The sequence below is a fragment of the Anolis sagrei genome, chromosome X, assembly GCF_037176765.1.
Source record: "Anolis sagrei isolate rAnoSag1 chromosome X, rAnoSag1.mat, whole genome shotgun sequence".
NCBI classification, from domain to species: domain Eukaryota; kingdom Metazoa; phylum Chordata; class Lepidosauria; order Squamata; family Dactyloidae; genus Anolis; species Anolis sagrei.
The window spans coordinates 75928983-75941048 of NC_090034.1; the positions used below are offsets into that span (position 1 = coordinate 75928983).

General features: G+C 41.2%; 1 protein-coding gene across 1 annotated transcript in view; it reads left to right on the forward strand.

Moving 5' to 3' along the window:
• RHCE (Rh blood group CcEe antigens) overlaps window positions 1–12066 on the forward strand; it is a 71722-nt gene that overhangs the window by 2336 nt on the left and 57320 nt on the right. The window contains exon 2 of the mRNA XM_067460547.1: window positions 7780–7966. Within this exon, the coding sequence (XP_067316648.1) occupies window positions 7780–7966 (187 nt within the window). The remainder of the gene's footprint in view (window positions 1–7779; window positions 7967–12066) is intronic.

Consider the following 12066-nt stretch of genomic DNA (forward strand, 5'->3'; position numbering starts at 1 on the left):
GTCTTTAAATTTTAATCTGCAATATATATGCGCCCAATGGGGTCAAAGGAAAATTTATCCAGAAATTAAAAGGGTATATGTTTGGAAGCTTTTAAACAGAGGCTGGATGGCCATCTGTCAGGGGTGCTTTGAATGCAATATTCCTGCTTCTTGGCAGCGGGATGGACTGGATGGCCCATGAGGTCTCTTCCAACTCTGTGATTCTATGATTCTTTGGTATTGCCTCAGTTTTTGGGGAAAGCTTTTGGCTCTTTGGGACTTTGGTTTTGATCTTGGTTTGAGCCTGAGCTTTCTGAGCCTGAGTTTCCTCAGGACAAGGAGGATGATGGGTTACAGATTTCTGAAGATGTGCCTTTCCAGAATAGGAAACTCCAGCATTATGTCCCAGAAGCACTTGATGAGAGTTTTAAGATTCTCTGCACATTGCACTTACCCTGAAATCCGACATCCCACCTATCACACGCAGCACTTTTTAATCTGTACCCATTACTTGGCCCGGCCCTAGTTTTATTGTGCTATGGTGTATTGTTTTGTTGTTTTATTGTTTTGCTTTAATGTTTTTGCTTTTGCTTTTGGTTGTATTTGCTATGCTACTGTTGTTGAGGCCTTGGCCTTTGTAAGCCGCATCGAGTCCTTTGGGAGATGCTAGTGGGGTACAAATGAAGATAATAATAATAATAATAATAATAATAATTATTATTATTATTTATCCTAGATTAATTCTTTCCCTATTATGTCTTCCATTTCCGTCCTTATTTTACCATAATAGTTTGAATTTTGATACAATCCCACTAGATGTGGGAGAATGAGCTGACCCCCCCACAGTTGTGCCAACATTTGTTTGAGACATTTCCCATAATGTGTGCTAATTGGGTGGGAGTTTTATACCATTTGGAGATGTTTTTCCTTTGGGTTTCTTGGATCCTCAAATGTTTAATTTTATGAATATTGTCAATCCAAGACCCAATTAATTTCTCACTGAAGCTTTCCTCTTGTTTCCAATTTTCTACAAGGGTTGTTTTTGTTTTGTAAGTTAAGGTGATTGTTTCCTCATAGAGTAGCCCAATAGTCCCTTTGTCTATTTCTACTTTCCTTTTCTAATTATTCTGTCAAGTGGGGTTTCTGCTACTTCTCTTCTTTTCATGGCCTGAGCTTTGCTGGACAGGTCTAGCCACGCTATCCAGTTTCCATGACCACATTTGTCTTTTATCTTCCCCACTTTTTATTTCTCCATTGGGTTCCATGAGGTCCCCAATCCTTTTGATTTCAATAGCCTTAAGTGCCCTAATTATACCCCTGAATGTCTTGTCCTTATTTTCCAAGGTTTCCCATGGGAAAGGGTTGCTTTTGTTTATTTGTAATTTATTGTGCCATTTTCCCCAAATTAACAACGTTGATAAACAGGGGCCGACTTTTAAGTTCTTTAAGTCTTTTCTGTCTATTCTCTCTCATTTACGTTCGCCTTTGCCAACTGTTTGCCGGGTGGAGCAGGAACGAGAGGGGCTAGGCGAGGCTCAAGGGCCCGGCCCCTTTGGGAAGAGGATCGCCCGGCAGCGCGACAAGAAAGCAGAGGCTCCCCCCGGACTGCGCCCCTGGCAAAAAAAAAGTGTTCTGCGACCGCTTACTTCGCTTAATGGACGAGCCGCCCCTGTGTACCCTTTACTCTGGCCCGACCCAGTTTTATTGTGTTTTGGTGTATTGTTTATTGCTTGTTGTTTTGTTGTTTTAATATTGCTTTAATTGTTCTAATTTGCTTTAGGTGTATTGTTATGTTGTGTATTGAGGCCTTGGCCTTTGTAAGCCGCATCGAGTCCTTCGGGAGATGCTAGCAGGGTACAAATAAAGTTAATAATAATAATAATAATAATAATAATAGCCCCCACCCTGTCCACCTTCCAGAACGACTTGAAGACTTGGACGTTCCAATGTGACTTTGAATAATGGTTTGGCTACTGTTTATGTCTGCCTAGCCCTAATCTTTTGGTTGGATCTCCAGCACTTTATTACCAGACCTGGCCCTACAGTTTGCGTTTGCACAAGCCCTTATCCTGCCCTATTAGTTTCAAATCTGCACATGCCCACTTTTCTCAGCTACTAGTTGTTTGATGTTTGCTCTATGTTTTATGATGTCTTACATTTTATTGGTTTTACTGTTTTAATATATTTTATTGTTTTTAATTGTGTTACTTTATAAACTTTGTTTATATTGGGCTTGGTCCCTATGTAAGCCACCCCAAGTCCCTTCGGGGTGATGGAGGCATCATATAAGAATAAAATTATTATTATTATTATTATTATTATTATTATTATTATTATTATGAAATGTCAATGTGTTTAGTTAACATCTATGGCAAGTCAAATGCATTTATAGCAGATTTTCGATTGACATATTCATAAAATACCAATGAAACAGATCTATATACATGTATATATACATGAACCATGGAGCCCCCAGTAGCGCAGTGGGTTAAAGTACCGAGCTGCTGAACTTGCTTATCGAAAGGTTACAGCTTCGAATCCAGGGAGCAACGTGAGCTCACGCTGTTAGCCCCAGCTTCTGTCAACCTAGCAGTTCAAAAACATGCAAATGTGAGTAGATCAATAGGTACTGCTCCAGTGGGAAGGTAACATCGCTCCATGCAGTCATGCTGGCCACATGACCTTGGAGGTGTCTATGGACAATGTCTGCTCTTCGGCTGAGAAATGGAGATGAGCACCAATCTGCAGAGTCAGACACGACTGGACTTTACCTTTACTATACATGAACCATGGAAGTCACTATATTTATGTTAAATTGCCATTAACTTGAGCTAAGTACCTGTACTCAATAAACTAACAAATTAAAAGTTAAATGATATTCGTTTCAGGAAAGAAATGGGGCTTACAAAAACGATGTGGCTTTTTCTTTCTCTGTGAAGCATAAAGCAGGGATTGCATGGATGGCACATTAAATCTTTCGAAGGCTTTTAATGTAGACACTTAACTAAAATTTAAATGGCAATTTAACATAACATCACAGTCAATTTGCCCATTCTAATATAAATATAATTGAATTAGGGTTTTAAAAACATCTTATTAGCAATCATCCCTTTTCTGCTCATTCTTCTATCCCAGTGTTTCCCAACCTGGGGGTTGGGACCCCTGGAGGGGGGGTTACAAGGGGGTGTCAGAGGGGTTACCAAAGACCATCTGAAAACACATTATTTTCTGTTTGTCATGGGGGTTCTATATGGGAAGTTTGGCCCAATTATATCATTGGTGGGGTTCAGAATGATCTTTGATTATAGGTGAACTATAAATCCAAGCAACTACAACTCCCAAATGTCAAGGTTTATTTTCCTCAAACTCCACCAGTGTTCACATTTGGGCATATTGAGTATCCGTGCCAAGTTTGGTTCAGATCAATCATTGTTTGAGTCCACAGTGCTCTGTGTATGTAGGTGAACTACAACTCCAAAACTCAAGGTCAATGCCCATCAAACCCTTCCAGTATTTTCTGTTGGTCATGGGAGAACTGTGTGCCAGGTTTGGTTCAATTCCATAGTTGGTGGAGTTCAGAATGCTCTTTGATTGTAGGTGAACTATAAATTCCAGCAACTACAACTCCCAAATGACAAAATCAATCCCTTTCCCCCAACCCCACCAGTATTCTACATCATGATTGAATGGAGGTTGACTTTGATTTTCATCAATTATCAGTACATAAAATGCATAAAAAATAACAATAATGCTGAAAACTGCATGCTATATATATATATTGCCAATATCCGCTGGATAATGGAGAAAGGCAGGGAGTTTCAGAAAAAACATCTATTTCTGCTTCATTGACTATTCTAAAGCCTTTGACTGTGTGGATCATAATAAATTGTGGCAAGTTCTTAGTGGGATGGGCATCCCAAGCCACCTTGTCTCTCTCCTGAGGAATCTGTACAAGGACCAAGTAGCAACAGTCAGAACTGACCACGGAACAACAGACTGGTTCAAGATTGGGAAAGGCGTACGGCAAGGCTGCATCCTCTCACCCAACCTTTTTAACGTGTATGCAGAACACATCATGCGATGTGCGGGGCTTGATGAATGCAAAGCTGGGGTGAAAAATGCTGGAAGAAACATTAACAATCTCAGATATGCAGATGACACCACTCTGATGGCCGAAAGCGAGGAGGAGCTGAGGAGCCTTCTAATCAAGGTGAAAGAAGAAAGCGCAAAAGCCGGGTTGCAGCTAAACATCAAAAAAACCAAGATTATGGCAATAAGAATGATTGACAACTGGAAAATAGAGGGAGAAAATGTGGAGGCCGTGACAGACTTTGTATTTCTAGGCGCAAAGATTACTGCAGATGCAGACTGTGGCCAGGAAATCAGAAGACGCTTACTTCTTGGGAGGAGAGCAATGTCCAATCTCAATAAAATAGTAAAGAATAGAGACATCAGACTGGCAACAAAGATCCGCCTAGTCAAAGCCATGATATTCCCTGTAGTAACCTACGGATGTGAGAGCTGGACCTTAGGGAAGGCTGAGCGAAGGAAGATAGACGCTTTTGAACTGTGGTGTTGGAGGAAAGTTCTGAGAGTGCCTTGGACTGCGAGAAGATCCAACCAGTCCATCCTCCAGGAAATAAAGCCCGGCTGCTCATTGGAGGGAAGGAGACTAGAGACAAAGTTGAAGTACTTTGGCCACATCATGAGGAGACAGCAAAGCCTAGAGAAGACAATTATGCTGGGGAAAGTGGAAGGCAAAAGGAAGAGGGGCCAACCAAGGGCAAGATGGATGGATGGCATCCTTGAAGTGACTGGACTGACCTTGAAGGAGCTGGGGGTGGTGACGGCCGACAGGGAGCTCTGGCGTGGGCTGGTCCATGAGGTCACGAAGAGTCGGAGACGACTGAACAAATGAACAACAAATATATCAAATTCACACAAAACCTATTGAGAAAATCTAATTAAAGTTTAACTTAACATGCAACATTCAATAAGGAAAGCAGCTTACTCCCATTTATGTTAAAAGAGATATGCTTGAAGAAGAGCCCTGCTAATATTCATAGTCATTGTCCACACAATCCTGAAACCTGTTTTTTAAGTGAGGAAAGCATTCATTTGAGGAAGGATGAGGAATTGTGGAACTTACATGCTATATTTCCATCAAATTTAGTTTATTTAGAATGACTAGATGGGCTTTAAATATGTGGCAGTTGAGAAGTAATTCATCACTGGACAGACAGCACTACAAGTGCAGCATGTCAGGAGGACGTTTCTGATTAACATTACAGGAGACCTTTGCTGAATGGGACTTTACAAATGTTTTTGTTATTAGGAAGGGCATTCTTGGATGATAAAGTGAGGTATGCTTTCAAGCTTATTGCAGGAAAGCAAAGCTTCTACAGCACATTTATCGAACTCAAGGTTTGTCGGGAAAATCTGGCCCGCCATGCCATTTTATGTGTCCCTGAGTCCAGGAGGACCCCTAAACTGCGGACCCGTGTCCTCAGGGGGAGTGTAACCCCACTGAGCACAAGTTGCCACCCTATACCCCGATTGACCTCATGACTGACCAGGATGACCTCTGTCTTGTCTGGAATAAGCTTCAGCTTGTTATCTCTCATCCAGTCCATCACAGTGGCCAGTCTCTGGTCCAGGATCTGGGCAGCTTCCTTGGAATTGGGTGGAAATGAGTAGTAGAGTTGAGTGTCATCTACATAGAGAGGGCACCAAACTCCAAAACTCTGGATGACCTCTCTCTGGGATTTCATGTAGATGTTGAAAAGCATGGGAGATAGAATTGAATCTTGTGGGCAGGCCTGTAGCCGGGGGTGGGGGGGAGGCTTTAGGGGTTCAACCCCCCCCCCCCCCCGAAATTTTTCAGGTTAAAAAAAACTGATTTACTCATGAATTTTAACTGGTTAACCAAATCCCCATGCAAAGTCTATGAGACACAAAAAATTAAGAGTCCCTCCAGAACTGCAAGCACTATCTCAAGCAAATATTCTCCTTCTACGTCCCACCTCGGAGTTTAAGATCTTCTGGGGAGGCCCTGCTCTCAGCCCCACCTTTGTCACAAGTGAGACTGGTAGGGACGAGGGACAGGGCCTTCTCGGTGGTGGCCCCTCACCTGTAGAATGCACTCCCCGGGGAAATTAGGTCATCAACATCCCTCCTCTCTTTCAGAAGGAAATTAAAAACCTGGATATGGGACCAGGCCTTTGGGTAAGCTGGCAGATGGATAAAGGACAATGACGACCAGAGTAGGAAAGGACAATGACAATGCTGGATGGACTACGGATCTATGAATTGGCGAACATTGACCATAAGATGATTTTATTGCTGCTATTGTATTGATTTGATTGTTTTAATTAGTTATAACTGTTGTCACTTTATTGTAATTTGTATACTGTATTTTGTGAATTGTTGGGCATCGAATTGTGCCTTTGTAAGCCGCCCTGAGTCCCCCCTAGGGGGTTGGGAAGGGCGGGATAGAAGCACTTCAAATAAATAAATACATAAATAAATATTGACAATTTATTCACAGTGTCATTACTTGCAGCAATAGCTGATGTAGCGAAGCAACCAAGTTGGGGGGGGGGTGTTGAATGCTCTCATTAAGGAGGCCAGACTTGGTGGAGGTGGTTGACAGGGGTGGAGCTGCAGGCTATTGAAAGCTGCTTTGCCCTCTGCTGTGCTCTTTGCTTCAGTGTGACCCTAATACCCCCCCCCCCGAAATTTTCAATCCCGCCCCTGAAATTTTCAACCCTCCCCCCCAAATTTTCAACCCTCCCCAAAAAATTTTTTCTGGCTACGGCCCTGCTTGCAGGACCCCACAGAACAATGGCTAGGGGTCCAAGCAGGTGTCTCCCAGCTTCACCAACTGGGTACAATCCTCCAGGAAGGAGCAGAGTCACTGCATAGCAGTGCCCCCAAGACCCATTCTGGAGCGCTGTCCCAGAAGGATACTATGGTCGATGGAATTGAAAGCCACTGAGATGTCCAAGAGAACCAACAAGGACACACTCCCCTTGTCAAGGTGTCTGCGGTGGTATTTATTTATTTATTTACAGCATTTATATACCGCTTTTCTCACCCCTGGGGGGACTCACCATAATAATAGTAACAATAATAATTTTATTTTTTTTACCCCGCCTCCATCTCCCCGAAGGGACTCGGGGCGGCTTACATGAGGACAAGTCCAACAATGTAACTTGTTGTTCAATAACAACATCATAAAACAATATAACACAACCAGATATATAACACAATATAAAAACCAACGAGAAACAACCAGTGGCCTGAAATAGTAACAGTTTCTGAACTTGGGTGGGCTGATGCAATCAATTGTGAGGATAGGGCTAATGGATAAAGTGTAAATACCAGATGACAAAACTAGGGATGAAGGGCAAAATAGGGTGGAACAATGTAACTCTGAGTAGGAAACACTAGAAAAGTGCAAAAACTAAGTATTAAGTTATAGCTGGGTGGGGGCTGAAATTTCCTATCTAATTAGCCATCTAATCAAAGGCACAGTGGAACATCCATGTCTTTAGTTCTTTGTGAAAGATGGACAAAATGGGTGTCAGCCTAATCCAGAGCCGGGGAGCCACCACCAAGAAGGCCCTCTCTGTCGTTCCCACCAGACATGCCTGAGACAGAGGAGGGAGCAAGAGAAGAGCCTCCCCAGAAGATCTTAGAGTTTGGCCAGGTTCGTAGGGGAAGATGCGATCATGAAAATAGGCAGGTCCCAAACCGTTTAAGACTAGCTGTGCTTCATCAATATTTTTTTCTACGCAGCATTTCAAGATGTCAATGTCATGGTGATTCTTGGCTTCTCCTTCTTGCTGGCCTTTCTGAAGAGGTACGGCTTCAGCAGCACTGGATTTAGCCTTTGCCTTGCTGCCCTTGGAGTGCAATGGGCTCTGATTGTGAATGGATTCCTCTTCCATTTCTCTGATGGTGCAGTAGAGATAAGTCTGCAAAGGTAAGCAACATGTTTTATAATACCTTTTTTAACGAATAATTCCCAAATCAAGGACATTCCAAGTGAGGTCAAATTTAGACTAGGACCGCAATATAGAGGGTCCGTGCCCGGTGAGCATTTATGCTAATGTCTGAAGTTCCAGATTAAAGAACACACTTACAAGGCAAATATAAGTCACAGAGGTTTATTCAATCCAACCAGAAAAGATGCAAGCATGGCAGATGCCAAAATGTACAAGCATAGCATGAAATACGGAGACATGAGGTTTTATGCATTTGACATCTATTCAAACCTCCCACTCGGCCCACCTCCCTTCTTGATTGGCCCACCTGCTGGTCCACATGTGTACACAATGGACCTCGATTGTCACATTTGTCTAGGGAATTTTCCTGGCCCCAGATGTCCAGGAAATTCCTCAGTGGGATCAGCAAGGAAGTGGTGACCCTGTGGCTCGCTTGGGCAAAAATCATATTATTTAATACATATTTGATACATATAAGGGGTAAAGCAGAGAGTAAAAGATACAAGATAGGCAAAAAGTTACAATATACAATATATATACAATTTATTGAAAGGTTGTGAAAGAATAGGATCTCTGTGTGAGTGTCATTGCTGCAGATCCAGTCTGCACATGCACTGATACATATCAGCACGTATCTGCGGACTTTTAATAAAAAATGAAAATGAACTTTAAGGGAGGGTTGTGGCTGCTGGTCTGCCTGCCGGTCTTGCTCTCTGCTAGAGTCACGGAAGTTGAGCAGAGAAGGGAGGGAATGTTGTCTATTTTATTCTGATGTCCTTAGAGAACTATAAATCACAAGGAACAGCAGAGAGAGATGATGGCTGAGGCGAGGGAGAGAGACTATTTCCACTTTAAAAACCTCTTTGCTGCCTTATACTTATTCAGTTTCTTCTTTTATATTGGCTGGGACTTTCTGTGTGCTGTTAAACCTTTGTACTTTATATTGCAGGCAATAAAACTCTCTTGTGTATAATGAAGTAACACAGTTTATTTATAACTTCTGGCTCCAACGCTTGTGGTTACATTTGTGTTTTGTTGCAATCTTGAGGCTTACGAATAGTCAGTATCATTTACTTGGTTAACTTTTCTGAATAAACTATCAATGTTTCACATTCACAAACATGTTACTTGCTTTACACACTCTTGGCTGAATTATATTCTGAACTAATGCAACACTAGCCTTCTTTATGTTCCTTAAAACTCAAGCTCTATTTAACTAACTGCTTCTCTATATCAGAAGTCTTTAACATATCTTCATAATTGCCTATTTCTATCAGGCACTCAAAAACCAACTCTCCTCTTCACACACAGGTTCCTAACTGTCATTTTCAAACTCCCTCACTCTAACTGCCTCTTTCAGAACCTTGGCTCCACCCCTTTGGAATGTTCAGCTCTGCTCTCCCCAACTGTCATTTTGGCCTAGCAGCCTTTTCAAATCCTGGGCCTACACCAATCTGCACATGACCAATCGGCTTCATATATGCAAATGAATCCTATTTCTGTTGTTGCTACCCTATCTGTGCCTATTCTTCCTCATCTGCCATATGTAAACATAGAGCTATACACCAAAACTTTAACATAGAGTATCAATTTCACTACAATGGCCGTTCATGTGGTTGGATTCTATCAGCCCTTCCAAGCAAAGACAATGGTGCAAGATGATGAGAAACACAACCCAAATACATTTGGAGAACCATATGATTTCCATCCATGCTCTGTATGTTATTACATTTTAAGCATAAAGAGATCTGGGTCTGTTTAGTTTACAGAAGTGAGGTTTGAGAGAAGACATGATTGCCATTTTTAAACATTTGAAAGGATGTCATAAGGAAGAGGTAGCAGGATTGTTTTCTACTGCTTTGGAGACTAGGACAGGGAGCAATAGGTTCAAATTACAGGAAAGGAGATAATAATAATAATAATAATAATAATAATAATAATAATCTATATAAATAAAAATATAATGTTAGCTCGTGCTACCATCAGAACTCAAAAACCACTGGGGGAATTGACACCAAATTTGGACACAAGACACCTAACAGTCCAATTTATGTCCTCCACTAAAAAAAAAAAATGATTTTGTCATTTGGGAATTGTCGTTGCTGGGATTTATAGTTTACCTACAATCAAAAAGCATTCCGAACTCCACCAATGATGGTATTGGGCCAAACTTAGCACACAGGGCTCCCATGACCAACAGAAAAAACTGGAAGGGTTTGGTAGACATTGACCTTGAGTTTGGGAATTATAGTTCACCCACATCCAGAGAGCACTGTGGATTCAAACAATGATGGATCTGGACCAAACTTGGCATGAATATTCCATATGCCCAAATATGAACACAGATGGAGTTTAAGGGAAATAGACCTTGACATTTGGGAGTTGCAGTTGCTGGGATTTATAGTTCACCTACAATCAAAGAGCATTCTGAACTCCACCAATGATGGAATTGAACCAAACTTGGCACACAGAACTCCCATGACCAATAGAAGATACTGGAAGGGTTTGGTGGGCATTGACCTTGAGTTTGGGGGTTGTAGTTCACCTACATCCAGAGAGCACTGTGGACTCAAACAATGATGTATCTGGATCAAACTTGACACAAATATTCCATATGCCTAAATATGAACACAGATGGAGTTCGGAGGAAATAGACCTTGGCATTTGGGATTTGTACTTACTGGGATTTATAGTTCACTACAATTAAAGAGCATTCTGAAACCCACAAACGACAGAAATGGGGCAAACTTTCCACACAGAACCCCCATGACCAACAGAAAATACTTAAGGCCATCCAGTCCAACTCTCTTCACCAGGGCAAGAAAATGTAATCAGAGCCCTCCTGACAAAGAGCCATCCAGTCATAAATATAGATAGATAGATAGATAGATATGATCCTCACACACACACACAGATATAGTATCATAGATTTGAAAGAGACCCTTAAACAAGGACTATGATATGTTGCATGTTCCAGAGTAGGCAAACCAGACACTCTCCACATCAACACTGACAAAGAAACAACAAGAAATACTGTTTACTCACAAGCATAAAGGAATTACATATATTAGAAACCAACACTTTCTCATTACTTTATTTTCCAGATCACCAGACTGGGCCACAGCAACGCGTGGCAGGGGACAGCTAATAATAATAATAATAATAATAATAATAATAATAATAATAAACTTTATTTGTACCCTGATCCACAACATTTAAAAGACTTCATGACTATAAGAGCTATTCAATAGTGGAACTATCTGCCTCGGAGTCTGGTGGAAGCTCCTTCTTTGGAGGCTTTTATGCAGAGTCTGGATGGCCATCTGTTGGGGTAGCTTGGATTTTTGGAAAAAATGCATTCACAACCTTTTTGAAAAGGAAAAAAAAATGATGTCATATCCTTTTGGCAAATGTGAATCTCCATAAACATCCAGAGACCACATTTTGAAAACCACTAATCAAGGAAAGGCATGACCTTGTTAGAAGTCAACACTTTGAAAAAGAAATGTTCACAAGCATTCATGTAATGGCACACAGGTAACTCAGATGTTAAACTGATAAACCATGTCTTTGAACTGCCAGGGACAAAGACATGCCATTACATAAAAAACATATACTTAGCTAGCAGAGTTTTGAAATGTTTCTATGAAGTTGAAGTTGAAATTGCAACTGCCCAAAACATATATTTTCCCTTGTAACCTTTTAATTTAAAATATACACTCAGATGTAAAAATCAAAGTCTTCTTTTAAATACCTAGGTAATGTTTAATATTTCTGACCGAGGTGACTTATTTAATTTTATTTATTTATTTGGGGGCGGGGATTGATTTTGACATTTGGGAGCTGTAATTGCATTCCGAACTCCACCAAAGACAGAATTGAACCAAACTTAGCACAGAGAACTCCAATAACCAACAGAAAATACTGGAAGGGTTTGGTGGGAATTGACTTTGAGTTTGGAGTTGCAGTTCACCTGCATCCAGAGAGCACTGTGGACTCAAACAATAATGGATCTGATCCAAATTTGGCACAAATACTCAATATGCCCAAATGCAAACACTGGTGGGGTTTGGGGAAA